Source organism: Daldinia loculata (assembly GCF_022478755.1).
Source record: "Daldinia loculata strain CBS 113971 unplaced genomic scaffold F4817scaffold_1, whole genome shotgun sequence".
In the NCBI taxonomy this organism is placed as follows: Eukaryota; Fungi; Ascomycota; class Sordariomycetes; order Xylariales; family Hypoxylaceae; genus Daldinia; species Daldinia loculata.
Genome location: NW_026054855.1, coordinates 821,722 through 847,728, shown reverse-complemented (window position 1 = coordinate 847,728; position 26,007 = coordinate 821,722). Strand labels below are relative to the sequence as shown.

Sequence of the window (26,007 nt, the reverse complement as noted above, 5' to 3'; positions counted from 1 at the left end):
TCACGTGGACCCATAACTTTTCATTGTCCCTAGCCAAGTTTTTCTGAAGAGTCGTCGTTTTGCAATGTCTCAGTATTATCTCTGGGGTTGGCGATCTGGAAAGCAACCAACCAGGTTGTCTCTCTATTTATATTGTGAACAACCAACACACACACATACATACACATACACAGTACATTTAGGAACTCCGAAACCCCTCCGTAATGTAATTTTCCTATCCCGAATCCCTATTTCTCGTAGTTTCGGGGCCGTAGCCTTGCGAAATTGGATTATTATGACAAGTCCCGTCCGTGGTCTAAGACCTCCCGTTTTCTTAAGACACAACGTGCTTATGAGATAAACCCACGTCCTGTCTCACCGCTCAATAAGTCGGCACTCCGTCGCGCATCGAGGAAAAGCTCCTCGCACTCTGCAACATCTTTAATATCAATCTGACTACGACCATTGACTCGAGCGAGAATGCTATTTTTTGATAAATCAGTTACTAGACCGCGTCGAAAGGAATAAGAAACACTGTAAACTGTTGAATACATACCTTGCAGGAGTCAACAGCTGAAGGCAGTATCTGAGACTAATGCGCACACCGTGCTCGGCGATCTTGTCAATAGCAGCATCCGTGATCTGCACACCTTCTGTTGTTGCTCGGATGCGTACAATGCGTTTAATCTCATCGGCCTCGTACGGTGTGGTAGGGATAATGAGGAGTCGAGCTAGGAAATCAGGGGGGATGCCGTGTGCGGCAACAACACCATCCGTACCACGGATGGTGCACATACCACGGTTCGAGGCAAGCACGACAATCGGTGAGATTGAAGATTCTAACGCTCGGTTGAGATATGTAAAACACTCGATGTCAAGCATGTGCGCCTACCGTAGATTAGCTTCCCGACTCAAAATCTAGTACGTTATGGTAGACGGGTATTACCTCATCAATGAATAAGACACCCGGGACAAGTTCAGCTACTCCTTGGTCAATGTATTTGCTGACGACCTTGTTGATTTCGTCTCGTAGCTTCTCTGTGATCTCCGTCATCTTGGGCTTCATAAGTTGGCCCATCATACTCATTATATCCTGGCCGCCTTGGGGCCGGGCGTTGGCAACGTCCAGGTCGTGAAGTGTAACATCTTGCACGATCTCTTTCTTCTTGTGCACCTCACCCTTTGGAATAGGGACATACTCCTCTGCTTCGAGATCGAATTCTGTGGCATACGCGTCTGATCGTCCAACTCTTTTGCAGGCACCTGTGTTCGCCTCAATATAGATGACATCTCCAACAGTAACTCTCTCCTTCTGGATTGCTTCATAGATACTTGGATCTAATCTGAGCTTCTTCTGGCCCCTTGCACTCTTTAAACCTATCAGTAGCGTGCTGATAGTCTTTCCATAGCCACCTAGCGGGTTCTCTGCCTCTTCTGGGGTGAGCTCTGTGACTTCACCCTCGTAAACCTCTTTCGTCTCGCGCACCTTTAGCCCGATGGCTCTTCGGAAGTTTTCCATCAACACTTCGGTCTTCTTCACTTCGGTTGAGTAGATCTCGCTTCCGACGATTGGGCAAAAGGGAATCTTGGTGCCGAGTTCGTGGCTCAGCGCAAGCGCAAGTGCTGTCTTTCCGGTCCCGGGTCCGCCTGCGAGTAATACACCACGGCCGGCCATCTTCGAAGAGCGAATGAGGTCGACGATAACGCCAGCAGCCTATGTCAAGTAGAAAAATAAGTTAGTAGTCAGCCTGATATAGCGGACACCAGGAGGCTGGAACTTACCTCTCGGGCCTGCTGTTGGCCTACAAAGCCGCCGGCCTGCCTCTCAGCTGTGCCATCGGACTTGAGGCCCAATCCTTTGATGTGAGTGTGAGCAGCAGTTCGATTTTCGCGATTGTTGCCCTTGACCTCGCTGATTTGCACCATCTTTGCGAAGGGATAAGTTTATCACTAGATGGTGGGAATAAATCGTGGTTCTAGGTAATGCAGATTCAATCAACGACCGATCTTGATTGTTTATTTGAAAAGGTTTGTAGGGTTAGAAATCATATGTAAAACTAGTTAGCTTAGAAGAAGTGCTGAAAATCGGTGTCGCATTAGAAATTATTATGAACTTATCAGAGTTGGGAGCTTGGGTCAACGGATTGATGTTAGAGCTCTAAAGTCGCGAAACTTTTCTGGGTCGCGCTTGTATGGTCCGTTTTTATACTGTGTTTGATTACTGTATATGTAGTTATATGTAAAGCTTCGATAAGTTCCTTCTAAGCTCAACGCTAAGTAGAGGTACTTTGGTACTTCATTCAATATACGCATCTTCTATCGCTTCTATACAATTCACCCTCAATCTATCTATAGAATCTTATCTTATATCTACAGTCGTTTAAGCACAAAACCTTCTTCATTCGTATCTCTATCCACATCCTCACAAAGCATCGGTGCGTTTTCGCTATCCGTAGATGTTACAACAGCTATGTCTCCTCTCTCTACATCTTCATAATCGCCGTTCTTCCTCGTCTCTTTCTTCGTAAGAACAACCCATAATGCACTACTAACGATGAGTCCGCATCCTGTGAGACTTATCCACCCCATTTTATTGCCAAAGACCCAACGGTCGAAACCCGCCGCGAATAACATGTGTGTGTAGGTCATAGCAGTTGCACGGTTGCTCTTCTCGATAGCTAGACCAGCTGTCATAAGTATCTGCATAATTACACCACATGCGGCGACCGCTATGAGCAGCGCACATTGGCGGATCGAGTGTGGTAGTTCAAGACGTAGATCCGGTTGCCCATAGTCGAGCAGCGGCGCAAGGGACAGAGTTGTGGTTGTGACGATCAAGGACCATGAGCTGAAGTAGTTGACTGATATCAAAGGGTGCGCCCGCTTCCCGATACATCTCAATGTCGTGAAAACAACCGCTGCCCCAAGGACGCCCAAGAGCGCAACGCCAATAGCTTTCAAGCGCTCGGCACTTGTTGAGATATGCTCTCCACCAGGGTAAGAAGTTGCTTCTGCCGTGGCATTTACGACGGCTTCCGCTACTATATTAGCAGCAGATGAAGAAGTTGCACCTGAGAAGAGGGACGCCGGCCTTGTGATGAGCACGACTCCTGCTAATGCCACAAACGACGCGAGCTGCTCAACTCGTGTAAAGGGTTCGTGCATGAAGATATGGCACAAGTACCCGGTGATGTTAGGGGCGAGGAAAGTAATAACGGTTGCTTCAGCAAGCGGTATATACTTGACTGAATACCACATACCATATATACCAAAGAAACCAGAGAACCCTCTCAATACCAGGAGCCACCGGATATCTTTATGCCCTAATACGCCGTGTGGGATTCTCTTCCACCATATGTATGCGGAGACACCGATAACTGTCATACTCATCCTCGCAAAGAGGATTTGCATAGGATGCATGCCTCCTTCTATCTCGAGTAGGCGAGCAATAAGATTCATCAGCGATCCGAAGAACTGTGCTGCGAATACCAAAATTGGTGCTTTGTTTTTACGCCATGTTGATCCAAACCACCCTCGAATTCCCAAGCTTGGATAAGTCTTTCCAGGTTTTAAGGGAGGTCCGGGTGACCCGCCTCGCCCATCCGAAGAAAAACGATCTGACTCAATGTCTACGACAGTTGATAAGTCTGATTCGAAATCGCTGTGTTTCTCGGGTTTGTCGACCAAGATAGGGAGATAAGAGAGGACGATTTCTTCACCATTGTCGAGTTGTTTAGTTTCGGGAATTAATATAGAGGGCGACATGATCATCAATATCTCCGAAGCGCTCCAACTAATCCTAAGGGCGCCGATTCTGTACTCATCTACACAGGTTTAAAGACGACTATGAACGAGGTTTGGAATGGCTTTACGGCGAGTACCCTATCTCAGTTTCTCCCTAGCAAGTAATATTGAAGAGACTAGGATAGGTTCTGGTAACTTATTTGGGCTGAAGATCGACCTGTCATAAGCGGGGGAAGACAAATTATTAGCAACCATAACGTGCTTCTCTGTTAGAACGTACCCATCCCAAGATGCAACCACTACGAACCAAAGTGGCCGCATCCGCCGAAAGTTTGTTGTGGGGTCTGAGGATTCATATACTTGACTGGGATACGACGGTATTGTTAAAGGTGGGAAAAGTAGCAAGCGAGTGACAATGCTTTGTACTTTGAACTTACTCAACATAGGCTCAATTTTACTAAATCTTCTATCACAGCGAATATTCCGAGTTAAGTTTGAAAATAGCGAGTAGTTTAGTTAACTATAAACACTATTCTTATAAGTTTTTCATACTTTATCTTAGACTTTAAGGCTGGAGTTAGTAAGGAGAAGCCATCTAAGTGCTAGCGTGGGTTGTAGGTATCTACAACTTATTTTGTCACTCACCTAACTAGGAACCATGAAACTGGCTCTGCGGCTGTCGGAATGCCTGAAAATGTCATCTGTCACTGGAGCAAGACAATGTAAGCTACTGGCGCGATCGTCCTATCGACCCCGATGTCGCGGTCCATCCAGCGAATCGGTAGTTACCCCGCGTGGGTCGCAACGCCGGACTAGCCGGCCTAGCAGACGCATGATCCGGGGCTGAGAGTCGCAACGGGAACCTTTTTGGGAAACTGTCTACATGTGTAAGTTAGGTTGGTAAATCGCGATGTAGGGTTGTAATACTTCCAACTCCCGATGCGACTAGGCGTAGCACCTAGTACCTGATTACTACCCGGAACCGGCAAGTGTGCCGCACTGATACATAGAGTGTTGGGATGTAAGATTGAAGGTATAAAGATGGGATGGTTTTGTTGATATGGAAAGCCTAATTAAACATGGGCACTACTAGTACCACGCTGCTTGATCTCTAAACCTTAGATGACTAGCTACGCTAGGTGTGTTTGGATCTGAGATTTACTTTGAGGCTATACCAGAGTTTGATGTATAAACTTGAAAGTGGAAACTTTACTAGGTTTCGAGATGACAGTTATTCGGCTGTCAAGGTACTGCAAGATACGACGTTTTGAAGCTCTTGGTAATATATCATGGCAATAAGCATAGATTTAGTGATGATAGTTGACGTTTGGTCTTCCCGACGTAATACTTGCTTTAAAGGGACCGGGAACTATTTTCATTGCTGTCTCGATGTATATAGGTAAAGAGTGACTTCCTTACTATCTCATGGTATAAGTACGAAGATGTAAGTAGTGAGAGACTCACTACAAGGGATTTCCTTCGATCTCCCTCGTTCTTATAACCAGCTACACATAAGGTATCGTACTAGAATAACTCTAGTAGAGTTTGGACAAGTTGGCAGTAGGGTACAATGTATTTATATATCCGCTATCCAATAGCTACTCGAAGTTATTAGCTATTCATCGATTAATGCTAGTGACTGGTGTTGCTACACACGAAGCTTTACCCAGCCGTATAAGTTCACAGAAAATATTTCATTGAGATGCAGCCAAAATATACGTGTAAATAAGTATATACACCTAATATATCTCGTTTTCCACACCTACACGCTTATAATGCCCATATATACAACATCCACCATATATATATTTATTTCCCCTCCCCACTACCTAACCCCTAATAAGACCAACTCGCAACCGCCGTCCCATCAAGCGACACACACACCCCCACCGTCGGGCCCACCACCACCGACTCACCAGTACAATTAAGTCCAGTCCAGCCCGTCAGAGAAAGCGTCTCCGGCCGCTCGTTGTACCGCACGCGCGCGGACCCGGTGCCCGGTGTGGCGGTATTCTGGCACGCGCCGCGGCTGTAGAGAAATGCCTTGATGCCGGTGGTCCCGCTGCAGTCGGCCGCCGCGCTGAAGAGCTCCGCGTAGAAGACGGCGGAGGGGTCGGCGGCGCGGGATGCGGTGGTGAGGGCTGCTAGGCTGGGGAGCAGGAGGGTGAGGGTGAGGGTGGGACGCATTTTGTTGGTTGGTTGGTAGGGATGATTTCTCGCTAGGTGGGTGAGTGTCGTGGTTATTTGGTTTTGAGGGTAATGATGAGACTTGCTTCTTTGGCACTGGTGCTCGTATCTGAGGTCGTGGGAGTGAGGTGAGGCTAAAATGTTAAGGGGAGCTATGGCCGTAGTTAACGGTCTATTTATACTCTAGACGAGAGGTTCTCGTCGGTTGATTAGGCCGCAATAATACCAAAGAGCTATTATTAGAGCCGAGTTACTCGGTTGTAGTATGTAAGTAATCCATGAGTAATTCGATCATGAACTGCAAGCAAACCTTAGAAATCCTCCCGTCTAATATCTTGGCTCGGGATTAGAAGCACTAATGGCAAAAGGTCCCTGTCTTATAAACCGGATACACAGGTTCTCCATACTTCGGAAGCACGCGAAGCTTTTACCTTCTAGATGTGGTTCGGTTGTCGCGTCTGGACCGGCAGACGCCAAGGTTCACGATCCTTCGTCTTGATTGAAGTGGCCACTCCGGAGACTTTGTATTGGCCCCTAGGTCACCGCTAAGTTAGTATATACCTTGACTAACTATGCGGAGTAAACATACATTTCCAGTTTCAAGCACCAGTGTAAGCAATCATTATAGTACTTCGTACGGAATGACTTGATAAAAATAATGTAAATTGGTAAAGCATGCATGTATTAGTCTCGAGCAAAAGAACCCGACCCAGACTATCGTGACTCTAAAATGCAATCTGGTATTTCCCTACCCCCAACGCCGTTGCTATGCCTGTAAATATGCAAATTCATCATAGTCGCCATTCATAATGAGACACCGCGTCATATCCCATCCAATGCCTATGCCCATTCCGCAACCCGCCTATTTCGGCGTTCTCTTCCTCTTCTTGCTCCCCGTACCCTTCGCCGACGACGCCGCCGCCGCCGCCGTATTCAAAAGCTCGAGATCCTCATCCTCGTCATCGAGGCCAAGCAGGTCGTCCTCCCCACCAGCCGCGGCATTAGCAGCAGCGGCAGCACTCTCCTTACCGTGCTCCTTAGCAAGCGCGTCGTCCTCCTGGTCGAAAGTACGGCGCATCTCCTTAATCTTCTGGCGCTTCTCGATCATACTCTTGACGCGCCCGAGGTACTGGGGGTTGCGGCGCAGGGCGAACTCGAAGTCGTCGAACTTGAGCTTCTGGCGCCCGGCTACCTGCGCGTGGCGACTCGCCTCGAAGCAGACGCCCTCTAGGAACTCGGTCACGATCTCGTCTAGCACGCGTACTGTGTCCGGCAGCGGGTCCTGGACGTCGCCGAAGGCGTAGAGCAGGGCGCGGACTGGAGGGGTTCGGTCAGTTTATTTGGAGTGGCTGTGGGGTGGGTATATTGGCATTGAGTAATAAAGAAGATGTAATATACGCACTCTCTTTCGCATTGAAAGTCTCCTTGCCCACATTCTTACCAGCACGGGCGCGAGGCTCCATGATGAACGCGAATGGTGCTGTTGTAAATATAAGGTGGCAAGGCTGGTATTTCCTTGGACGAAGGATTTCTAGCCTTATGAATTGGGGCTAGTCATTAATCATAGATGTGCGTAAGAGACGTTGGTGATATCGGATGTCGAAGTTGATGTTTGACGGAAAGAAAGAGAGAGAGAGAGCGTAAGGCTGAGGAAGTCGTACCTCGATGTTTGGTAGTGGGGTCTGATCAGATAAATGTTAGGTACACCCACCCACCCCTGACTTGTTCTGTCCGTGTAACTTGGAGCTGAAATTTAAACATTGGTACGTACCATCTAGCTGACGGTTTCCCCCATTCAGATCCCTGTCATCCACGCTTCACGCTACGGATTATCGCCGGATAAGCTTCCTCTTAGGTAAGCTCTCCAACTCTGTCGACAGCTGGCTTCTACATAGAAAGGCGGAAACCGTGAGTCGCCGCATGAGTACCTAAATAGCAAACCAACCGGCATTCGAGAACAATAGACGACGCGTATAACATTATCGTTAACTAACAACTCGGGTTGACAACATGGTAAGTTTAGATTTCGATATATTGACGCGATAATGCTAATACTAATTGTCAAATCCAGTCTGCGCTCTTCAACTTCCAGTCCCTCCTCCTCGTCATCCTCCTCCTTATCTGCACATGCGCCTACGTACACCAAATATTCCCAACGATTCTCGACAGGAATAAGCAGGGGTAGGTTTATTGCTATCTGAATTTGCGCACATTGCCACCTTGCGAATGAGGCTAAGTTTTGCATTACAGATTCATGGGCATTTTCTGGAAGGCTGCGAGAATAGGGGAGAGGCTAAGTCCATACATGAGTCTATGCTGTGTGTTTATGGCGGTAAGCTAAACATCTCCCTGCTACTGCAATCCTACGCGGCTCACTAATAATGAATAGTGCTCGATGGTTATCGGTAACTAGCGCATCGGACGCACCCTTAAGTGTATCGTAAAAGACGAATGGAGTCAGGTTTGTTTTCAGCAACGGTGTAAACGGCAACATGGGGATGGTAGCACGGTAATGGCGATATCGTCGTGAATAGACGAGTTTTACCTACCATCATACAATAGAAAACTTGATTATGCATCCGCCGAAACAGCCACTATCATTGATTCTGCTATGACAAGCGAGCGACAAACCTCGTCACATTTCGCCGTCCCGTCATCCTCCACCAGTTGTTCAGCTCGTCACCGTCTGTAGAACATCAGCTTGTTGCCTTCCTTGGTGATCAAGCGATGCGTTATCGTCGGCGATTCAGGCGCGGTGTACAAGCTTGGGTTGCCGCTTCGTGGAACTCGGCCTCTACGCTGCTTCTGTTTAACCAAGTTTGTGGCGAGTGAGTTACGAATATGATAAACCTCAATAAAGCTGGCGACAGTACTACGGCTATTTCCCGAAATTGATTAGTGGCCTGTTGATAATGTCTACATTGTGGTTATAATAATCTCGACGGCTAAACGGCAATGATGCTTTCGGTGAAGATGTCTCGTTATTTGAATGGCAACTTTGCTGACAGATGGCAAGTTCTTGATAGGTATTCCTAGATTCTATATCACAAAATGTTATACTTTAATTTAAGTAATAGATGTGACACTGTAATCACATTAGTCACAGATGCCCGTATATATTGCCACTGGATTATAGCCAATCCTATCCTAAACCTATGCTCTTCTCATACTTAAGTAGGGGAATATTTAGATACATCCCACGCTTCGACCGAGGCTGACCTAGGTCTATGTAAATGGGCTCACAATAGCACTCCCTACACCCTCAGCCTTATATTACCTGCATGTAAGATTATAATTCTAGCATCTTATGGGGATTGACCTACCCCTCCAACGTGACTCCCCTATTCCCGAGAACCTGGCAGACTGATGCATAATTAATAGATGCGAACACAGGTTCGTGCTCGATCCTTCGGCCTCTCTCCGGCTTTGTTAGGGGATGACTTGCATGAGTATATTAGACCCAAGGTGTTGCACGGCCTTAATATATTGATAGGAGGGACGTTACGTTGAGTCACGGTCAATTGCGAAAGAAATTGGTTTATCATGCATATGGGTATAATAGATTCAGAAACATTGCTGTAGCTTCTCGATAGTTTGAAGTATTATGCGGTCAATTCGGGTAGGTATACAATCGTACTATCCGGGTGTAAGACAACACACTCAAAGAAAGGGAGAAGCGCAATATTATTACTATACAAGTAATTTGGAATATTTGACGTCATAATCAGGGCTAAAAAAAATGTTACATTTAGAGGGCCAAGTATGTCTAATAAGAAATTATCAGTTCAGTAGATGGAGATCTTCATTGGGTTTGCAGATGGTCCGTCGATGATGCGGAGACTCAATTCCCTAGTCAAACGAGCAAATAAGCACATTCCCGAAGGCGTCGTCTTACGACAGCGCCTTATCGTTCTCGGGAGGCAGCAGGGCTCTGTGCCATCTCACCCGCGCCCGTTCCGTTCGTTCGTTAGATTTACGATGTGTCGAATCGAACTTCATACTAAGGTTAGACATTCCGGATGTGCCCTACGCGCTAGAAAGATGTGGTCGGCGAAGTCGGGAAAGCCGAACATTAAAATAGGATCGCTCCGGTAATTAGTTGTGTTGTATGACTCGCGCAAAGCTGAACTCTACGTCATCAACCGAACGGCAATAAAAGTGAAAAAGTAAAAATAAAAACAAATCAAGTAATCAAGTACGTACTATGTTAGAGCGAGAATGGGTAAGGGTAGATTTTTACGGAATTCTACGTGTACTATAGAAGTCTTCTGGCGAGCTGCAGTCCCGGCTGATACACTATCACCGGAGGGTAAACGTTTCAAGACTCATGTTATCGTACAACTAACTGGTCATGTTGCCGGTAACACGATGGGAGTAGCAAACATGTTACATTTGCCAGGAACGGAAACTTGACAGCCAAGGGTTTCAACGAATGAAACGGCGCAATACAACTGTTGACTTTCCTATGTTGGCCAATTGTTCGGTAGCCGCGCTAATCCGTACGGCGAGTCAACTGTCAACAAACGGGTGAGGCTGGATTACGTATGTGGCTAAGTTGATTCGAGTCAGGACAGCCCCGAGGAAAAAAGAGATTCGAGGCGGACGCGGCGTTCGTTAGTCTTCCCGGATGGCGATGCCCGTCCGCGGTGGACACTAGCCGGACTAATAGTAGTGTAGATGGTTACAACTGATGGATACTTTAAGTACACTTAGATGAATGGATGGTGTGAATACGCTATAGCGGCTATTTTCTCTTGGAACTATTTCTCTTGGTGATGTTGTAGGGACGGTTTAGGTATTACGAGCTGTATGTAAGTTAGGTACTTAACCAAAGCAGCCTAAGGTCCTAAAGGTAAACGGCATGGCACCGACGCTAGTAGGCTTGTTGCGTTCCAATGTGGCTCCCCAGCCCGTCATCCTCGGTACGGAGTAACAAATGCTACATAACCAAATAAACGGGCTACATTCTACCTGACCCGGTGCTGAATTAGGCGAATACTTTATAATTGTGAAAAATGATGTATATGATTGTATATCTGCCGTAAATACCCCGAAGAGAAGAACGCACGGATACTTTTCATCCCGTCTAGACGTGTACCATATGCAGTCTATCATCACTCGCTTTTTTAGTGTAGACCGCCGAATTCCAGCCCCGTAGAAGCAGCTCGCCTCACTTTTTCTTAAAGAATCCGTATTGAAATTAATATCGAACGCATGGCCATCCACACGACATGTTAAGTTCTACATATGCAAAATGCAAAATGCAAAATGCAAAGGTAGAAAGGAATATGCCTATCAGCATGAACGGCGCATGGGAAGTTCTAGGACGACGTTTCATACACCGCCAGGTCCGTCCAGTCCGTCAGGTACACATCCAGATATCTCATAATCCTCCCGCTGGACATATCCCGCTTTCCGCTAGTTTAGCTAAATCGGAAGTTAACACATTCCTTTCTGGCTTTTGAGGACTTTCACCACATCATGATCGCCGTCAGAATCGTGGCAATCTTACGGTCACTCTTTTGAGTTTTCTCATCCAAAAAAAAACCCCCCAAGATTTCCGACTGCGCCGTAGCAGTAATATCCTCAATGTCTTGTTACATACATACCCCGAATCGTGCCCAGCATGTAATGTAATGTATATGCCCAAACGCCAGCAGACCATTTTATCACCAGTCGTCCTGCCTCTCTCCTTCGGTTCGATGCTGGAGTGAACCATACTACTCACCGACAGGTGCATGCTGCAGCACACCACGACTAGTCATATAGGCCGCAGGCAATCAAGAGACGGCGGTTGGAGACTCTTTCATGGTTACGAAGAGTGTACTGATCCTGCTCTGATCCTGTCTACACGACACCTCATCCATATCCGAGAAATGACAGGGTGTGATTTGCAAATGGAATCGATGTTCGATGGCTGGGCAAAGTCTTCTACCATACCACCCGTCCATACACCATCATGATTTCTTCCAATGTTGAATGCATGTCGCCGTGTCGATTTGGCTGTCCGGCAAAATTAGTTGAGACAGTCGATGCGGTGATATGGAAATGGAAACTTGGAGTGACACCCTCACAAGACGGGATCAAATACAGATACAGATACAGATGCAGAATGATACTGGACAGCAGTACAATACAACTACAACAGGTACACGTAATGCCTAAAACCCACATCGATGCGTCCAATCCAAGCATGGAACACTAAGGTATGCATATATTGGATTACGAGGTTATGCAATTGAACACGCAGGGATATTATTTACGATTTAGGTATTACGATCCCTTGAAGAATATTGGTCCATTAGTTCGATCTGAATCCAATTAGGCCTGGACGGAGCTAGATTGGTCCCAGACCTGTCCCAAATCAATGGAACTCCAAGCCTTAAAAAGCCTTAATTGCAGTTCTGCTATGTGCAGAAAGAACCAAAAGGGCCATTAGGCTATGATGAGATAACTAAAAACTGCCTGGTATGTACCTGTGTAGGTAGGTATCTTAGGTACCTGTGTACCTAACAGCTTACCCATGCCGTAATACACGCGCTAGGTTAGGGCGACACCCCCCTGAGCCACTTTCCCACCAGCCCACCTTCCCTTGTCTTTAAGGGATTATGTACCCTGACGCCGAAACGAGTCGAAACGGGATTCCACTCGCTTGGAACTTTTATTTTTTCCTTCCCTTCCATTTGCCTCTTCCACGAAATCCACTGCTTCCTTTTTGTTTTCCAAAATTCTTCGCTTGGGGCCATCCAAGCAGGGACCCACGCAAAGCAGAGAGAGTCAGTGCCCCCCCGGACGCTAATTAAAGACCGTCATCGGAGTCTTTTCCAAAGTCGGTGTCAGCTGTGTGCGCACTACCGCCGATCTATCTGATGGGCTGGCTAGCGCTTTTTTTTCAGGATGGGGGGATCTCGTTGTTACCATCCCTTCCCAGATCACAAAAAATTTCGAACCATCTCATCAATCTCATCAGTGGTATGGCATTCGGTCCCTCAAAGAATCCCACCTTCTGCAAGCCAAGAAAGATACCGGTCTCAACCTGATTAAATGTACAATGGCAAGCCTCGTGTGAATTGAGTGGTGTATGTGCGTTCGTGCGTTGCGTCTGCGTGTTCATTATGCGAATTGTTTATCAAGTTTTTTTTCTCGTTGTTTTTCCCCGTCTTCTATTGCTCTGCTGGCGTTCGTAAAGCGCCAAGTTCTCGTTGCTCTGGACCGGACGAGACAAAATACGCCTGAGTCGTGGATGAGTCCGTCTATTGTTGTCTATCGTTCTCCTGACGAAGCTAGCGTTTTCGTTATTTTTCTCCTTCGATTGTGGCGATCTACATCAGTCTACACCAGTCTACACCAAGTCTACGCTACCTACCCATCCCTTGGACCCTTGGGGGGGTTTCCTAGGAAATGGGTCCTCCTCCTTGGACCCTCCTTGGATCCCTTTGGTGGTATGGGGCTCCACGCCGCCACCGCTGGATGAGGAATTTCTTATTGATGCTATCGTCTCAGCCAGCAGGAACGAGGCGTTCAAGGGTAACGGGTCTCGCAGCAGCGCGCGTTCCAGCTGTATGTTTAAGGTCCATTTATTAATTTTTGAACTATACAAATATACAACTATACATCTACAAATGTATTCACCATATCATACACCATAACATACCTAACACCATTGTGGTACCGGGACCTCGCGTTGGCACTGGCGCTGGCGTTGGCCCCATTATCTAAAACTTGAACGCCATTATCCATGAGCCATGTCCATGAGCAATAAGCTATGATCAATGAGCCACGGAAGGATGTAATGTGGTGTGGATGCAATAGCGCGCATTGAAGTATCAATGCTTCATAACTCATTTCCCCCGGAACCCATGCCTGGTCATTGTCCACCCCTTACCCGCCTGGATGCTGCTACCACTCTGCCACTCTGCCACCTTTTTGCTACTTTACTACTTTACTACTTTCTCCCAAGTCAATAATAATAATAACAATAATCTACTTTCCCGTTATTACTGCATTTAGAGGTCAATGCTACCCTGGTAACTTTCTTAGCTCCCTTTCCTCCAACACTACTTATTATTGATCGCCTCGTTCCTGGCGATTCGTGATATCCTCCTTTCCTCTTTTCCTTCCCCTTTGTTTCGTCCATTCTTACTTGGACTGCTATTTCGAAAAGGAAAAGAAAAAAAAAGAGACAAAACAAAAAGTATAGGAAACTAATAGGAACATACAAAACTAAAAGGTACCTAACTCCCTTGTCTATTACTCGTTCATCCAAGGAATTCCTACCTGCAAACATCCATATTTCCCCTGGCGGTAGCTGCTAGTCGCCAGTCCTTTTCAGGGTTGGCTTGCAGTATTTGCTCAAATCATAGGCGGCCATGTAAGACTCAAACCCACACGCCTTCCCACAGATGCAACAGATGCCATTGCTTCACACCTTTCGATTCCCTTGTCTCGAAGTACACAACAGCCGAGCTAGGGGTACATCTGCAGCCATCCGCTTTCACGAGACCATTCCGTCCAACATCGGAGCTGTTTGCCTAATTCTCTTTCATATAGAACCCGCCTGCTGACCAACTTGCCCGAATAGTAGTCGTATAATACTTCACCGTCAACTAGATCCCCTTGGGCTCGTAACCTAAGCTCCTATACAGGAACGAAAGGGAAACACAACACACACCGCTAGCCGGAAGATTACCTTGGACTTTAATTGACTCTTAACTACTGATAAGTCAGAAGTCGGTAGAGAACATGGGGGATCAAGGAACAGGTGGAATCGAGAGTCGGGGCGTCGAGAGCAATACTACGAGGCGCATGTCTGAACCACGACCAAATACTCACGATGATCAGATCCAGCAGCAATCTACTGAAACGAAAGCATCTAACGCAGAGAACGAAGAACAAAAGTACGCCCAAACTGGTCCTAGGCATTTAATTCCCGTGCATCCAGGTAACCCTGCATCAAATGGCGGTCTATCACGAACCCCATCCACGAGCTCCAATGCTTCCAGAGACTCCCGTATTGTATTCGAGTTTTCGCATCAGCGATCACGGGCTCCCAGGCCGTTGGAGCCGCCGGTAACGAAGGCTACTTTGAGCGAATTGGATGTGAATAAGATTATCCATAACCCAAAGCTAAGGCACGATATAAATTTCGACCCAGATCTTCATTTCAGGCCGAATGTTGACGGGGAGAAGGGGAGGAGAAAGCAAGAGAAGGCCAACCAATTCTGGAACTCACTCACGGAGCAGTTGCAATTATTTATCATTAACCGGGATGAATTTATGAGCAGATTCGGACAGGGCGAAGATTGGTGCCTCCCGCAGCTTCTAAAGTCGGTCAAGGAGATCATTCAGACTTTAGTTCCTCAGCGGGATCGCATGTATCTGGATGAAGGGCTAAACGTCGAGCTTATCATGCAACAGTTTGGCAAAGGAATAGCAGACTTGGAAAAGTTGGCCTCGTGGTTGTCTGGAGTTCTGAAATCCCATTGTGCCCCTATGAGGGACGAATGGGTGGACGAAATGTACAACCAGCTGACAAACGGCAACAAAACCAATGACATGGAGGAGCTTGTGCAAGGAATGCGCAGCCTCTTGAGCGTTCTCGAAGCCATGAAGCTCGATGTTGCGAATCACCAAATCAGATGCCTTCGGCCAATCCTGATTGAAGACACGGTCCACTTCGAGCAGCGGTTCTTTCTTAAGAAGATACGGGATCGCAAGATGGACCCTGGCCCAGCTCAGGCGTGGTACCTGACAGTGAATCAGTTTTATTCTCAAGACCCAGCTTCAGTCCAGGCTTTCGGAGAAATGGGTTCCTTCTTTGAGGCTCTGTGCAAAATGATAATCCCATCGACAGATCCGTATTCGCACCCGGATACCTTTGTTTTTGACGAGGAGCGCATGGCCAAACTCCGATCTGACATGCTCGACGCGATTAACCTAGAAGTCTGCATGCGCTTATACGAAGGGTTGGACAGAAAATACAGATTCAACGATACGATGTCTAGCGTGAGCGCTATTCCCACGCCTTTGTTAGCTACGCCCTTTTCAGATGCCTCTGGTTTTCTAGGTTCGAGAACTGAGGATGACGGGAGCGAAAGCTGCTTCAATTCTAGGCCGTCTAGTCTAGTTTTCAGTTCCGCTGGATCGGCTCATTCATCTCCTCGCAACTCCTTTGTCCTACCCGTTCAACCAGCTACCAGCCGCCCTGAAGACCAGCAAGCCAAGTCGAGAAACCTCTACAACTCGCTTGTCGCACTACTCCAGACTTCCCCCGCCAGCTCCCGTTCCGTTTCACGATGGAAGGCGATGAAAGATTCATTGGCTTTACAGATCTTCCGATTTACCAATGCGCCTGCTCAGGATCTTCTACAATTTGAGGACGAGCTCGATAACCATATCTCCGAGCTCTCGTCTCCGCTCTTCCAGCAGGTGGAACAGTACTATCATTACCACTTACTTGTGGAACTTCGACAACGCGTTAAGGATTTTAAGGGACTCACAGGCGCAGCTCTATTCTCAGTCGCTACCGGCGGCCGCCTACACAGCCCCAGTCGCGGTTGGGATGGCCCCCGCGAAAACGTAAGCCGGGAACGTACGTCGCTAGAAAATGCGATTCGGGAGGCGCGTGAAGAGGGCGGTGTCGAAGATATGGCCACGCGGCTAGCCCACATGGGTCTCCTTCATTGGAGAGTCTGGTCGCATTTGGTCTACACAGGGGATCTCGAGAATCTCGTCCCGGTGCCTGATATGCCCATGGCAATTTAATTACCGATAGAGTACGCGGCAAGGACCGTCAGCTCAGTACCAAGTCTTCTATTCACACAGAAACACGCTTTACACCACTAGTCGTCTCGTCAGCTTCTTCTCCTTTACGATTACGTTTCGAGCGATATCTGAGACGAGCCGACACTTTAATACCTATTACACTCCGCTTAATCACCTCGCATTGGTCACTTATCACTTGGACGATTTCTTCAATAATCCGGAACCGGCATTGTTTGGGTGTTTGTTTAGGAGTAACAGGATTCTCATATGGTTCCCTGGGGTTTTGTGACAAGGCATGGAAGAGGCATAGTCAGTTTTTAGATTTGCGACCCCCTTTCTCGCTTTACATTTCTATTTTGTCTGTTTTTTTACTTGGTTGCACCGTCTCTTTGGCGAAAGGGCCCGCATTCAAAATAACATACCCGGTCTACATGTCACAGGCGTTTCGTGTGTTATTCCTCTTGTTGTTTTTCTTGGTGGCGGCGGGAGGCGAGGCGAGGCGAGAAATTGATTATTTTTTTTGCATCATAACTAAGAATACAGGATAGCTTCCTTAGGGGCTTGTGATTCTGGAGAGAGCGCAAGCAAGCAAGCAGCTTAGCTAGCTAGCTAGCTGAGGTGGTAGTTTAGTTTATCATGCAAAAGAGGAAGATTTATTTTACGCCTCGGGGCGTGCGGGCGGCGGATGACGATGGTTTTCGCGATGATAATGGGACGGCCATAGTCTTACTAGGGAAAGATACAACCTCGCCGCAAGGTTTGGTCACACGCAGATAGCATTTTTTTGCCTTCTCGGCGTAGCGGGTCGCAGGCGACGGGATTATACACGTCGGCAAGAGATCCAGCACGTCTAATAGATTTTGCGCTATGGAATACATACACACATACATTCATACACAATTGCTGGTGCCTGTTTCTTTACCGCCTCTCCGAAGCCCAGGGGTCCACTCCTTATAGACGTGGCAGTGATGAATCCTTCTGTGTGTGGTGTATGTATGTATGTATGTATGTATGTATGAGTCTTTAATGTGGCATACGATACGTGGACACGGGACTAAGGAAGCATGGCGAATTTTCAAAGAAGCAAAATACATAAGGGTAGTAAGGGATTATTAGTCGTCTTCAGCCGACGTAGACGGCTGATTATATTACCCAGCATGGAGGCGGATACATGTGATTTGGAATAATATGTACTATACCCGCCCCCTTTTTATACCCGCTAGCCCGGCCGGAAAACGTACTTGCCAAATCGGGTCGACGGGCGCACTTTTTAGCCAACCAAATCTCGCGGGTTCCTGAAGATCATTTGTTCGGGGGTGGTGGTTTTTTTTTTTGTTCTACGCTACCTATGCCATACCTTTTTTTTTTTTTTTTTTTTTTTTTTGCTTGAGCCACACTGGCCGACTAGGTAATCAACCGCCCCAAGTATGTAATTACGGGCCGAGGGATGGGATTTTACGGACCGCGCAGCTGAAGGGCTAAAAATACATACATGTACTCACTTTACGTAGCGTACAGCGCGAGGCGGGCGGACGCGCGTGTTTTCGCGGATTTCCCTCGCCTCAGCTGAGAGGAGCGAGGAGCGGTGTTGCATCGGGGATTCCTTGGGTGTTCGGGTTGTATTATGTTATGTCTGCGTTGAATCGGAAATTTTGAGTGCTGGGTTGGGGATGGGATGGGATGGGTTGCATGGCTTCGTCTTATGTATGTACATACCTAGGTAGGTACGGTAGTTATATGTATGCGCGTGTGTGTAATATTTATACGCCCTTGCGACGCTGGCAAATAGAAATGGGGGATGGAAAATGGAGAATGGAAATGGAAGATGGAAGATGGAGGGAGTGTAATCCTGTGCCGCTCGGAAAGTCAGAGATTTAAGGTGCTTATGTTTGTTCGCCTGGCTTGCGTGGTTGGAGACGGTAGATCCGATCGCGACGACGGCTTACCTTACGTTAGGTAGGTATACTAGGATGTAGTATGTATAGATGTGTGTGTGTGTGTGTGTGTGTGTGTGTGTGTGTGTGTGTGTGTGTGTGTGTGTGTGTGTGTGTGTGTGTGTGTAGGAAAAAAGAAATATGCGTTTACTAATTCCTTGCTAGTTGTAAGATATAAGATATAAGATACATTTGTGTGTATTATATCATATATGTACTACTAAGCTCATAGCGGCCACGTTGGCCATACGAGATTCGCCAACGGATAGTTAATTAAGATAATGTATATGCGTATATTTACGTATGTAAATACATGGCGTTGTATAGGTTAGACAGACAGACAGACCTGCAACGCATAAAGGTGGCTTGCGTAGTCGGCTCTTATGCACGACGGCGGTGAGGATGTAACATGCTTTGCTTCATCATCTGTTTACTTCCGTGTCTTAGGTATCCTTTAGTTATATCATATATGCAGCCCGAACCGGCTTTACCGCTTCTTCTCATCGCATTTCTTTGCTTTTGTCTGGCATGTGGCGAGAAGCTGCATGTATATTATATATTCACCGAGTCGTAAGTAAGTATCTAGGGATATCGAGAATCAAGAAAAGGCCCTCTGCTGAATTGAAGACCGAGCAGTCAGCTGGGCTAAACTCTTCGGGCTGGAAATCGGGTTTGGGATATATGGGTGTATATCCCGAAAGAAGAAGGATAATCCCTTATTCTGGGCTCGCCGAGAAGAAGAAGAAGGAACATAATGTTCCCCTTCTTGCTATAAGTTACACCAAGGCCTAACAACGCATCTAATACACCCGCTAGGAATAAGAACAGGCATAATCGCCGTTAGTGACGTTTAAAATACTAGGCCCGAGCACAAAGGGCAAAGGGCTATGACATCGCTATTTCTTTTTTTTCTTCTTCGGAATGTTTGCCTCAATATAATCCATACGCCAATCCCAATATACACCGAACATTGTGCAACAACACCACCGCCATTTACAGCGTGTCACGGAGGTCATGTTATACTTCGGAAATATATTGCTAAGCATGACTAACCGTCACACGGGCCTCGACTTCATGTGTGCATGTACTTGTTTATTATATCTTAGGTAGGTTAGGTAGTTATTATATTTCTTACATATTTAGGTACATACATTTACACACGCACCCCTGAACTACGTATATTACTATGTAGGTATGTATTAGGTAGGTAACGTCACCGGCAGATATCAAACCTCCCCACGCTCGGATCGTGATCCGACGTCCTCTCCGAGTACGGCACCCAAGTGTTTACGTGCACGTGCTCGAAGCGCGTGCTCTCCGCCGCCGCTAGCGCCGGGCTGACGAAGACGTGGTCGAGCTCTTGCGAGTTCATGTCGTACAGGTATGTGTACCGCTCCTCGGGCGGGATACCTACCGCGACGTCCAAGTCTGCTAGGCCCGAGAGGGTGCTGAATATAGTGACTGGGGCCGCGAAGGCGAACTCGTTGAAGTCGCCGAGCGTTACTATGGCTGCGGAGGGGTATTGGGTGAGGATGTCTGCGATGAAGGACTGTTTAGGGGCTGGTGTTAGTGGTTTTTCTTCTTTTTTGGATAGATAGGTAGGTAGGTTAGGTAGATATTACGGATAAGGGGTTCGGCAAACTCACAGCAGTAGTCTCAGCCTGCGCCAGTCGATCCTCTACGCCCCCGTTGACAGGCGGTCGGGCGTCGCCGTGTAGCGAGGAGCTGCCGCCCTTGGAGCCCCAGTGCACGTTCACCGTGAATAGCGTCTTGCTTGTACTACTGTTACTACTACCCACGAGCTCCCACGCTGCTGCTAGAGGCTTCCGGCTATTGGTCCAGGCCGCGTTCGACGGGTCGATGTAGCCCGGGTTGAACTTGAGTTCGGGGCCGGGTAGCACTTCGTTGGCCGTGGTAGCATTACCTGGGCTCGGGTTCCGGAGCCGTAGGCGGTCTGCTCGGTATAGGTATGCGACGCGGATGTTGCTGCCGGGAGCGCCGCCGGATTTGTCGTTTAGGGGGCTGATGTAGGTGTATTTGTAAGTGATGTTAGCAGTGCTAAAGGCCTGAATAGCTGTCGCTAGTGCCGTGAGAGTTTCGTCAGAGCTCACGGTGCCGTCGTCTATCTCGCCGTTGTCGTCCTGGATCTCCTGAACCGCTAGTAGATCCGGTGTGCGCATGGATTGGACGATATGCTTCGCAACAGCTTGGACATGTGCAGTGTCACCAGCGTAGAAGTTCTCGATGTTGTAACTACCCACGGTGATGCCCTTGCACGTCCCTTCGCTCACTATTGAAGTCGGCGGAGCTACTTCAGGGGCGAGGGACTCAGCGACACTCACGTTCGTCAACGGGAGGATGCGGTAGAATCCGAAGGCCTGGTAGACGACGCCGGTAATGGTTTCGAGTTTGTCGCCTAGCTTCGTGTCCTTCGGGTTCTTAGATCCGTCGAGCGGACTACCGATGATAATAGCCTCCGGGTTACCGTCCGCAGCAGAGACGGTGAGACCCGTACGGTCGTTATCGCCCGTTGTATTCCAGTTTCCAACAACCCATGTGTCGCCATACTGATTAGGTCGTCCAACTGCACGTGGGCTCTCGATCGTAACCAGCTCACCCGTCAGACTCTCCCAGAAGTCTAAGCCGTACAACTCTGGTTCTAGTAGGGGGTTCTCGACGGAGATCAAGCTCTGGTTATTCGGCACGGCGAACACATCGCCCTTATCTAGGCCGGAATACTGTTTCGTCGGCGGACTAAGTGCCCCCTTGCCAATCACGATCGGCTCAACTTTCCCACTACGTTCTAGGATAGCCGTAACCTTTGGCGATGCGAGCTCCGTCATGTACAAGTAGTCCTTGTTAGAGCGGTACTCGCTGACCTTTCCGTCGACGACAAGGACATCACCAACATTGATGCTGGTGTTCTTGGCGAGCGCCGAGCCGTACACGTATAGGCCATCTGAGACACGCTTGTCGCAACTCGACTTGATGGATCGTAGCCAGATGCCTTCAGGACCCTTCGCCGTTACGATTCCCGTGACGTTAGTGACATTGTGGCCGTTGAGCGGCGATAAGAAGCGATCACCGTTGATCTGAGCGATCGACTGCCCAGAAACGCCAGTGGCTGCAAGTAGGGAGGCCGCAAGCCACCTGAGCAGCGTAGTGGTAGTCTTCATTGTGATAGGAGCTCTCCTAGCGACTTCAATGTACTTGAGACCGAAATACACTACGGTTCTGGACCTCCATTAGAACAGAGAAGGGAACATCATCGTATTATATACTCCCGTCTGTACGAAGGGACCGCGTGCATATCAACGCGCGGATATGAAAAGTGGACGCCGACCCCGAATCAAGCTATCACCGAGCTACAGGAACACGGAATCTAGATCTAAACATCACAAGCATAAGAGGAACCCCATCGCAAGACCTTCCCATTGGCCTCGTGGCTGCCGAGCTGATATGGGGGAGATAACCAGTCGTATCGACCAATCCAGCCCACGTTGCACGCCTACGGTCTTGGCGATTTCCAGAAACCGAAGGTGGATGATACCTTGCGGTTCGGCCGTTGGCCTTGGCATCGGTGACCCAATCTATTGGTACCCTTCGTGATATACGTCAAAGGGGTAGGTAGTAGGAACTTCGCCGCAATCTAAAAGACTTGGACTAACGAAAAAGCAAAGGCAAAGGCAAATATATCATGCAAGATTAGATAGATGTGCTTGCGATAGAAATCGTATTCTCATTCTCATCTTCGAACTTAAACGACTCAACTCGCTCGCTCAAGACGAACATCCAAAATCAAAGCAGCCAGGTTGTGTAAGGTAGGTACCCAAGCCGAGTAGTACATGGAATATAATCCAAGAGTCCCCTGAATCCCCTCCCCAATGCATAGTATCTAGATGAATAGCCAAACCGTTGGCCACTTTTATACAAGAAGGGAAACACAGAATTATGCCCTTGATGGCTATAGGTGGCATCCCCACTAGCCAAAAAGGATACATGAGGGTATAATAATATTCGACAACAGAAAATGAAGGGTTGGACTATCGGTCTAATCGAGGACTTAGTGGACTCTTACCGGGTCCTTGTGCTCTCTTCAACGCTCTCAGTTCATCCTCGAGCTTCCTCCGTACCATTTGTTCCGACTGTGAAATGTTAGTTAAATGAGATTATGGGAGAAAAGACGGCCCTTGGGAGGCATACCCTTAATTGTTCCTCGTACTTCTTCCTCTCAGCCCTCAGTCCTGACCTGTAGGAGTCGGTCAGGTACGAAGTCTTCATACCGCCAGGCGATAGTGGTCCTAGACGCGCTGATCCTAGTCGCTCTTTATCGAGCTCTTCCTGTAGTTGCTCCTTCTCCTTGCGTAGTCTCGTAATCTCGCGATCTAGTCTCTCTTCGATATCACTGGTAGCTTCTTGAAGCTGCCTCTCGAGTTCGTCATTCATCATATCCTTCTCATCCTTGATCTTGGAACGTTCAGCTTTCACTCGGTCGAGCTCATCCTCCAGTTCCCCGATCTTCTTCTCGCTCTCGAGCGACTGCTTGACAACATCGGTCAAGTCTTGGGCGGTGGCTTTCAGCTCCTTCTCTAGCACTTCAACTCTATTGAGCATTTTAGTTGATTCGTTATTGTTATGCAGAGCCGCAACCTCCGCAGCCCTCTCTTTTCTAGAACCGTAGGCGCCGTCGAGTTCGGCCTTAGCGAGAGTAGCTTCCATCTTAAGTTCGGCAACCATGCCTGTCATCTGTTGAAGCTCCTCGTCCTTAGTCTTGAGATCCCTCTCCTTCTCCCCAATAACCTTGTCGGCAGCCTCCTTAGCATCATTGACCTCCTGTAATTGTGTCGTGATAGCTGCAACATTAGCCTCCGCTGTTGCTAGACGCGCCTGGACTTCTCTGACGCTTTCTTCTAGCGATGCTATCTTAGCATTCCGCTCCTTGAGCTGTTCTCGCGCTTCGTCAATAGCAGTGGATTCTTCTGTCCGGCCATTCTGTGACTCTTCAAGGTCCTGCAAGGCTTGTGAAAGTTGCGAGCGGGCATTGTCTGTTTCCTTCTCTGCCTGATGAAGTAATTCTTTGACCTGCTCTACTTCATCGATTTTGTCCCTTAATGCTTGATCCTTCTCGGAGTCAGACCTGCTGTTGAGCTCGCGCTGCTGCTTAATTTGACGTTTCAGAACACCCTTTTGCTCATGTAATTTGGTAGCTTGTCTGTATAGCCACTGAATCTTGACTGAGAAAGCTGACAATGAGTATTGCTCGTCAAAGTCGATAGATTCACCGTCAGACATATCATCCTCGTCTGGCTCCAATCCCTTTTCTTGGCGAGCCTTTCGTCGTTCCTGCTTCCGTTTTCGTAAATCGGCGTACCCTGATTGGATGATGTCCCAGAGTCCCATGAGAACTGTTTCGTATTGCTCGCTCTCGCCTCTGGCGGCAGAGTTCGTACTGGATGCATCCGCAGCTCGCCGCAGCTCATCCTCGATAGTTGGTAACGAGTCCCGCAAATACCTGAGCTGCTCATCAACGCCTAATTCTGCGTTCGGTGGTGGCGGGTGATTTGTATTGGCTCCTAAGAGTATGTTTTGGACCTCGGCGTTGAGCGTCCGTATCCTCTCTGCCAATTCAAGGCTATTACCTCGGTCTTCAGCGATGGCAATTAGTCCATTTTCAAGGTAATCTAGATGGCTACCGATCATATCACCAGGCTCTAGTCGGCCTGATGGGATAGCACCGTAAGTATCGCTCTTGGCTGGATCTGTGCTGATAACTATTTCACGTAGCCGGTAATTGAGCTGCTCTAGTTTACCTTCTGTATCAGAAATTAGGCTCCATGGGTCTGAACCCTGACCTCTGAGCTCGTTGATTTGTGCCTGTAGCTCACGATTTTCCTCACGTAGTCTCTCGGTCTCTTCCGTTAGCTGCCTATTTTGTCCCCGAACAGGCGACTTTAAAGGGATTTCAATAGCGTTCTGCCGGCTTCGATCCTCGGCTCGTTCGGACATATCAAAGGATCGATACAAACTTGCTTCGTCAAAGGTGAATCCGTCTTCCAAGAAGTCCATGCTAAGACTGTCACGGCCATTCATTGTAGTATACATGCTCTCGGGACTAGCGGGAACGCCGTTAAGAAGGGGGACTCTTGGGGATGGTGTTTTGCTGTTTCCTTTGTGCGTGAGCTGAAGAATACCAGCAGTATGCTCCAACAGTCGCCTCTGGGGTTCCATGGCGCGCTTCTCCAATGACCATAGTTCGGATGCTAGGTCTTCGCACTTCTTTTGGATCGTGCTGAGTTCGTGTTCAGCCTCCCGTGCGGCATCAGTCGATCCACTGTGTCGATGACCTAGGAGACTCCTTCTCTTGAAATCAACTTTGGTTGGGGAATACAGTTTAGACATTGATATAGCAGCATCGCGATATTTGGATTGGATGGCAAGGTTTGACCTCGTCTGCTCGATTCGTTGATTCAAGATCTGACATTGTTTCTTGAGGTCGTCGACTTCCTCCTGAGATAAAATCTCATACTCTTTGCTGTCGAGTAAGGCGGTTTCGGTGAGTAAATGCACTTGGACAGGATCTTTCAGGTCGACCAGCACCGAGCTTTGAACGCGCCCCGGATTCATCTAGTTTGATTGTGAGTATACAACGAGGTGGATACGATGGCCCTCGAGATAGGAGGGAGTCAGAACAGCTGCTTACTGGATTAAATCGCGGCCTGTCTCTTTCGAAGTCGTTGAGGCTGTCTTGTCGATAGGAATCAACTAGTGCTGGACCCCTCGGCGCAATCGTAGGGCGCAGCGGTGGCGGACCTCCGTCAAAGCCATCATACCCACGGTTTGCAAACCCGTTCATTCTTGTCACTTTCGAGTAGAAAGGTTGGTTGTCAAATGCATTATACTACGGGAAGGGTCGCGTAAGAGTCGGTTACTCGTAAATTTATTATGGTTGGATCGTTTGAATCGGTTATATTAGTAGTTGGCGCAAGTTTTAGTCGCCAGTCCGTCGAAGAAGAAACCAAGATGAATAAATAAAACTAAGAACGCCAATTCAAACAGAAGCCCTAGTAGAGAAACAATCCGCAAGAATGATTCACTGGAACAATGGCGCAAGATATATTGTAAGCAAGTCAGAGTCCAAAATGTGATGGTCGGTCGGGTCACCTGGTAATGAGATGGAAAAGGAGTTTTGTCGATTGAGGATCTACGATGTATTGTATGTACATTCTTTACATGGGCTATTTGACTGACTGCCCGATAACCTAAATTTAATTAGCGGCGCATTTTGCACATAGGTACCTTACGTACGCGCTCCACGCTGGAGCGCCAGCGCTAACCTGCGTTGAGTAATTAAGCGAAGCGCGCGTGGATGTGGCTGGGGCGTAATATAAACATATTTGGC

The 26,007-nt window shown here is 47.9% G+C and overlaps 6 protein-coding genes across 6 annotated transcripts; 1 reads left to right on the top strand and 5 right to left on the bottom strand.

Annotated features, from left to right (window-relative positions):
- On the bottom strand, positions 1-2,117 carry F4817DRAFT_322599 (TBP-interacting protein). Its single transcript, XM_049301418.1, has 4 exons — positions 1,762-2,117; positions 926-1,693; positions 536-867; positions 1-462 (listed from the first exon to the last, which is right to left on the bottom strand). The coding sequence occupies exons 1-4, from the start codon at positions 1,903-1,905 to the stop codon at positions 330-332; spliced, it is 1,377 nt and encodes a 458-aa protein (XP_049163961.1). The 5' UTR covers positions 1,906-2,117; the 3' UTR covers positions 1-329.
- Positions 2,118-2,211: 94 nt separating this feature from the next.
- Positions 2,212-4,287, bottom strand: F4817DRAFT_322598 (uncharacterized protein). The gene has a single exon (XM_049301417.1). The coding sequence runs from the start codon at positions 3,748-3,750 to the stop codon at positions 2,350-2,352; it is 1,401 nt and encodes a 466-aa protein (XP_049163960.1). The 5' UTR covers positions 3,751-4,287; the 3' UTR covers positions 2,212-2,349.
- A 1,143-nt stretch (positions 4,288-5,430) lies between these two features.
- Positions 5,431-6,527, bottom strand: F4817DRAFT_322596 (uncharacterized protein). The gene has a single exon (XM_049301416.1). The coding sequence runs from the start codon at positions 5,908-5,910 to the stop codon at positions 5,560-5,562; it is 351 nt and encodes a 116-aa protein (XP_049163959.1). The 5' UTR covers positions 5,911-6,527; the 3' UTR covers positions 5,431-5,559.
- On the bottom strand, positions 6,517-7,628 carry F4817DRAFT_322594 (TFIID-18kDa-domain-containing protein). Its single transcript, XM_049301415.1, has 2 exons — positions 7,313-7,628; positions 6,517-7,227 (listed from the first exon to the last, which is right to left on the bottom strand). The coding sequence occupies exons 1-2, from the start codon at positions 7,371-7,373 to the stop codon at positions 6,773-6,775; spliced, it is 516 nt and encodes a 171-aa protein (XP_049163958.1). The 5' UTR covers positions 7,374-7,628; the 3' UTR covers positions 6,517-6,772.
- Positions 7,629-14,299: 6,671 nt separating this feature from the next.
- Positions 14,300-17,039, top strand: F4817DRAFT_8374 (T-complex 11). The gene has a single exon (XM_049307943.1). It carries the CDS (start codon positions 14,653-14,655, stop codon positions 16,672-16,674), a length of 2,022 nt encoding a protein of 673 aa, XP_049163957.1. The 5' UTR covers positions 14,300-14,652; the 3' UTR covers positions 16,675-17,039.
- A 2,647-nt stretch (positions 17,040-19,686) lies between these two features.
- F4817DRAFT_322582 (endonuclease/exonuclease/phosphatase family protein) lies at positions 19,687-22,046 on the bottom strand. Its single transcript, XM_049301414.1, has 2 exons — positions 20,255-22,046; positions 19,687-20,157 (listed from the first exon to the last, which is right to left on the bottom strand). The coding sequence occupies exons 1-2, from the start codon at positions 21,782-21,784 to the stop codon at positions 19,822-19,824; spliced, it is 1,866 nt and encodes a 621-aa protein (XP_049163956.1). The 5' UTR covers positions 21,785-22,046; the 3' UTR covers positions 19,687-19,821.
- Between the last annotated feature and the right edge of the window lie 3,961 nt (positions 22,047-26,007).